At 40.1% G+C, this 6,000-nt stretch overlaps 1 protein-coding gene across 1 annotated transcript in view; it reads left to right on the forward strand.

The window, feature by feature from the left end:
* LOC110949258 (plexin-A2-like) overlaps positions 1-3,835 on the forward strand; it is a 97,931-nt gene extending 94,096 nt beyond the window's left edge. Inside the window, 2 exon segments of the mRNA XM_022191188.2 lie at positions 88-238; positions 1,468-3,835. Coding sequence (XP_022046880.2) covers positions 88-238; positions 1,468-1,563 — 247 coding nt within the window. The 3' untranslated portion in view covers positions 1,564-3,835.
* The last annotated feature ends 2,165 nt before the right edge of the window (positions 3,836-6,000 follow it).

Consider the following 6,000-nt stretch of genomic DNA (forward strand, 5'->3'; position numbering starts at 1 on the left):
TGTGTGTGTGTGTGTGTGTGTGTGTGTGTGTGTGTGTGTGTGTGTGTGTGTGTGTGTGTGTGTGTGTGTGTGTGTGTCTCCTCTCAGGTACTATGCTGACATCAACCGCCTGCCTGCCATCAGTGATCAGGATATGAATGCCTATCTGGCTGAACAGGCTCGCCTTCACTCCAGTGAGTTCAACGTGCTCAGTGCCCTCCATGAGATCTACGCTTACGTCAGCAAGTACAGCCAAGAGGTGAGACCCAGTCGACACACTAACATGGGAATGTTCTATAGATGTCCTTCTGGTACCCACTTTCTGATATTAAAGCAGCCATAAGCAATATTTTGATATTAACAATGGATGAAATTGTGTTTCGCTTGATACGATACATGAACCTACTGAGAGTTATCACCTAACTCTACTATTCCCCACAGCTCAGAGCACTTTAACAGCTTTCATCTCATTGTTTGGGTTTCACGGCACGCAACTTTATTGTTTTGGTTCACTCGTATGGCTCGCAGCCACAGCAGGCGGCTGATTTCAATGAAAATCTGTGATAAACTCAACTGGAGCATTTCGCAGCTAGAGAATTAGATATTCTCCCTCAAAACTGGAGACTATAAAAGGAGTAAATGCTGGGCTTGAAGGTGGACACAAGTATAGCTTTTACATATACGTGCTGATGTTGTTTTGTGTATGCTGGATGTGTATGCGGTCAACCCCTTCCTAACAAGTTTGTGATAACGATACCTTACGGCACAAGAAAAGAGAGCGCAGTACTCCGCCAAGGCTGCTCAGTCGTTGTATGGTTTCCGACTGATGAGTCCTGTGCCGCTATCTCACAATATAGAAATCTTGAACAAATCCGTGGATCTTGTTTGAGATTTCTGTATCATTGCCAGATAGTGGCACGGCGTCACTGTAACCATGACAACAAGTGAACACTACGTAAGCTGCCTGCTGGGAATCACCTGATTGCGATCCTACTACAAATCGACTGGCGGACTAATCAGGACTTATAATGATCTAAAGAACAACTGATTAAACTGTGGGGGTGTTTCCGAGTCCCATCAGTTCCCACCGCCTCCTACATATTTAGGTGACGCGAATCGGTATCCATACAGAATGTACACTTGCATAACACACGCCTGTGCTCACTGCGAGGTCATTTTTTTATTAAAGACTTCATCCATCGGAAGTGATACAACAACTGAGTGGCCTTGGTGGAGAACTGCGCTCTCTGAGTGCTTTTCTTGTTGAATAATTGCAAAAAAGTGACTGATGAGCAATTACAGTGAATTAGCAAAAACATTTCATTTCTTAACATTAAGTGAATGATGTAAAATGTACAATACATTTCATCATAAATGGAGAACGGATGCCGGCAGTACTGTGGATTTGTAATGAGTAAATTTGTATGCTGACCAGTGACATGCTTCATTTTCTTGGTTTCATAGTCTGTTGCCATGTGTGTGTTTCAGGTCATTGAGGCACTGGAGCAGGATGAACAGGCCCAGAAGCAGAAGTTAGCGTATAAAGTGGAGCAGATCACCTCAGCCATGTCGACAGAGAGCTGAGACACACAAACACCAAAATACATACGCATAAATACGTTCAGTATACACACAATACACACAGACACAAAACCATGCGGAAACAGAGGAATTATAAACATGAAACATACGTTGCATTCAAATGTGAACACCATCCACACATATTATGTGCATGTATGGAAACATACAATCACACACGAACACTGACATACACGGAGAGACTGCAGATTTAATGGACCTACTGTATAAACAAACTGACAATACATACACATGCATAAATACACACAACCAAATGTACATACACGAACCACAGCACACATCAAACAGCAGAACGTCCCAAAGCAAGACTTTTGAATCCAATGTCATCGTTTTTTTCAGAAGAAACTCCAACAAACGATCCAACTTCTAAAACACTCCTATAGAGAGGGAGAGAAAGAGGATTTAGGCCATCACGGTTGCTGAATTTGCCGCCAATTCTTTTCCACTGGGTAAAGGTTTGTCTTTGTAGTTGGTGCTTATACTAAGTGTGTGTGTGGCATGGCTGCAGCTCTGAGGAGAACAGCATTTAATAAAGAATGACTCGACTTGAAAAGTCACTGGAGGAACTCAACGGAGACAGGAGCCAATTTATTGGGACGGCACATGTGGTGAGACAAGATTTAAAGTACTTTTTCTACGTCAAAGATGAAGGACATTTACTCACACTACATATCATGGGTTTGGAGTGACATCGCCATTTGTAGCCATTCGGAGTGAAGATGCGTAACTTTCTGTTGCTGAGCCTCTCTATTGCCTTTTTAAAGGCTGAAGAACAAGAATACTAAAGATTCTGGCAGCATTACTTTTCATTTTCCCGTTTACAGCCTCCCATCACAAGTTATTTTTTGTTTAATGAAGATTGTCTGAACTCTTTGGGTGTGAGAGCAGTATACACCAAATATGTCACTGACAAGGTGAGGGTCTGGCTGTTTAATAATCCAACACAGAGACATCATTACCTTCCAATTTGAAATATAGGTAGAGATATTTCCAGCCCCAATCCTTGGCTTTTTGTGCCAAATATAATATATCTCATGTTTCATTCATGTTAAATGCTCCTGTAGAAGCTATTAATAATACATGCCATTATACGGAAAAGATCCCATTTGAGATAGGGAATTTTTTTCACAGTGATGATCTATAGACCACTAATTCAGCCATTCAAAGATAAGTGGAGACCAAATTGAACTGTAGCAGAAAGCATGATTAATGATGCTGTAAGCGTGATTGTGGATCAGATTAGCCTCCCCCTGGCCAACAGCACTGCTCCCCCACCCTCCCCCTCTCATCAGTCATTGTTTACATTGAGCATAATACTTGAAATGCACTCAGTGTACAAGATACTAGGAACACCTGCAGCTCCCGTGAAGTCATCTGGTCAGATTAAGTTGGATGAAGGTCTTGATGTCTCACTGATTCTCCCAATGAATCCAGTTTGAACTTAACCTAGAAATTAGATGAGACCTGGAGCTGTGAAATGGTCTCAGCATGAAGCAGGTGTTCCTTGTATTTAGTAAACGGAGTGGATATATGATTAATGATATATGTGTCTGGATCAGCGGTTGGTCCTTGTAAAGTCTGTTTGTTGCTTCGCAGCGCTAGTGTTGCTTTACATCCTCACTGTTTTTGTGTTTCAACGTATAATTCACAGGTTTTTTTTTTATTTTGCATTCTAATGTACATTTGACCTGGCTGCTTGTTGTCTCCTTGCTGCTGTAGTTATAGTGCCATATCTGAACTTTAAAAAAATATTATCATGATAAAAAAGAAAATCGGTCTGGGCATCACACTAATTCAGGGTTTTAGTTTTGATTGATTGTTTCACCCATTGCAATGATGAAAGATGAATGCCTTTCTCTGCCTGAGGCTGTTTCATCACTCCATATAAAGTCAGTGCGACTATCAATGTCTCTCTGGAGCGCTGCTCTTTTACCATTTCAGTATCAATAGAGTTAATATGCTCCTCGCAGGACCTTGACTCATGTTAATCTAGAAGAACAAGATAAAATATGATAAATAATAAACACAATTCCTGTTAAATGTTGAAATGTGACAGAATTCATCTGTTTGATGTGTGGTTTGATGACGATAATTTATAAATGTGTTGTGCAATAAACTGTCAGATGTTTAAACTGTAATGTTTTTTAAACTATATATTACTGTATAAATACTGTACATAAAAAACACTCCTATTTTGCAAGCTAAAGATTCACTTTGTACTGTTGTTATACATTAAATGCGCAGCTGATAAAAATGATTTTTGCCTTGTCCCTGCTCTGGTAATTTTCTGAAGGATGCTGCTCAACAGGGCTGCACAGTGGCTTGGTGGTTAGCACTCTCTACGGTAGGGACATTCGCGTCCTCACCTTCACTGTGTATGCCTGGGTTTTCTTTTCGTACTCCGGCTTCTTTCCACAGTCCAAAAATATGCTGAAGTTAATCGGTGATTCTAAACTGTCTGTAGGTGTGAATGGGAGTGTGCTCGTTTGACTCGTGACTTGTCTAAGGTGTCTTTGCCTTAAGTCAGCTGGGATAGACTCCAACCCCCATGACTCTAATAAGGATTAAGCAGTGTATAGATAATGGATGGATGGATAGATGCTGTTAAACATGACTGAGCTTTTCTGTAACTAAAAAAAAATGCAGCAACTTAAATTGACGCCTTAGTGGGTAAAATATTGTGTTGGTGTACCTTCTCATTCATTATGTTACACATAGGTCACTTTTACTTAATTTTTTTTGCATTTTGTAGTCAAAGTATTGCCGCTGGTGAGGTCATTTTAAACCCAGTCTGAACTCTGCCACACATAACTGGATAATCTATTCTTATTATGTTAGAGAACCATTAGCATGCTAATTTAATAATTAAACTCTTATGGAGTTTTTATGGGATTGCTCTAAATGCAAGACAATGATGTCAGAGATAAACTGAAATCCCAGGAGTGCATCAATCGTTCTGCCTTTTTAGTTAGAAATTAACATAATTGTTTGCCCCATGCACAAATTGTATTAAGCCTCCAGCGACGTCTATAAATGTGGAAAATAAAACGGGTAGAAAAAGCTTTGTTCCAGCTTTGCTTGAAGACAAATTCACCAAAATGTTGACCTTCAGTACTTACAACATTACTGATACTACTACAACAGCCCTATTGTAAGCCCTAATGCTAGATGGAATTATGATGAAATGCATTTGTAACAGAGGAATGTCAGGCATTTCTTTTTTCTTTTTTCTTTAATTCAAATCACCATCAGAAAATCTTGTCCAAAATACACTTCATCTAATACTTTAATATCAATTTATCACAACCTTCAGGATATTATAGTACAATATATGTAATGTAGATACACAATTACTATAAGCAATAACAAAAGAGTTGCAATTGCACACTCTCTACACTTGGCAAAGATTGGATACTGATTTTGGATGGATTGAAAGCTGGAGAGGCCGATTTTTACATTTCAACGAGCATTGGCTACATTCAAGTCCATACTAAACCAGCCTACAAAATGTTGCTGGAGCCTATCAATACCAGAACTGACAGAGTGGGCCTCAGCAACAAGCATCCAAGAAAACTTTCTTATGCTCCAAATATTTAAAAAAAAAAAAAAAAAAAGCACCCAGACAAAGAATTGCAATTAAAAAAGAAAGTGATCAACAGCAGGGCATTTATCATAAGCATGCATCAACTGCATGTGTGCAATTACTGTCATTGCCAAAGGGGGGAGATGAAGGTTCCTCTCTGCAGCTTTAAATGCACATGTGCTGGATTGCTTAACAGCATCCCACAGTAAGGTGGCATTGTATATTCAGAACCAACACAGGTAAAGCATTTTTTCACAAGTCAGCAAAGATGGACCCCTGAGACTACCACTTGCAGCTTGTTTATCTTCCTTAGAAGAAAAATGCTCAGGTAGTAATAGAATGATGAACAAGAGCTTCACTGTCCTCTTTGTCAAGAAATGACATGGTTTGGGGGAAATCAGGATTTTAATTTTGAGAAATACTATCACTGCTATGAGTCAGTGACAGCCAGTCATTTTGACGGCAAGCTCAAATGTTTATAGCGTGCAAAAACGCTGTATATACCACAAGTGAAACACACCCTGTCAGGTGAGAGTTGCACATCTGATACCAAAGCAGCTCTGAGCTTGTGAAACAACAAAGAAATATCCTGCAGAAAATTACTAAATGCCTTTGAATTGCATGAAAGAAACGCAAAAACCAACCAAAACAAAGAGCCTCCTGGAATGAGGATGGGTTTGCGCTGCAGTCGTGCTGTGACAGTATTTGGTATGGCATGTGAGCACCATATAGGAGCTGCTAAGCTCTTGCCATAAGGAACCAGGATTCATTATTCATGTTCAACCCTCGGGGCTCTGGGCAAGCAAAGCAGTGGGTGGGAGGGAGGAGAAGGAGGGCTG

Source organism: Acanthochromis polyacanthus, chromosome 5 (assembly GCF_021347895.1).
Source record: "Acanthochromis polyacanthus isolate Apoly-LR-REF ecotype Palm Island chromosome 5, KAUST_Apoly_ChrSc, whole genome shotgun sequence".
Lineage (NCBI taxonomy): Eukaryota > Metazoa > Chordata > Actinopteri > Pomacentridae > Acanthochromis > Acanthochromis polyacanthus.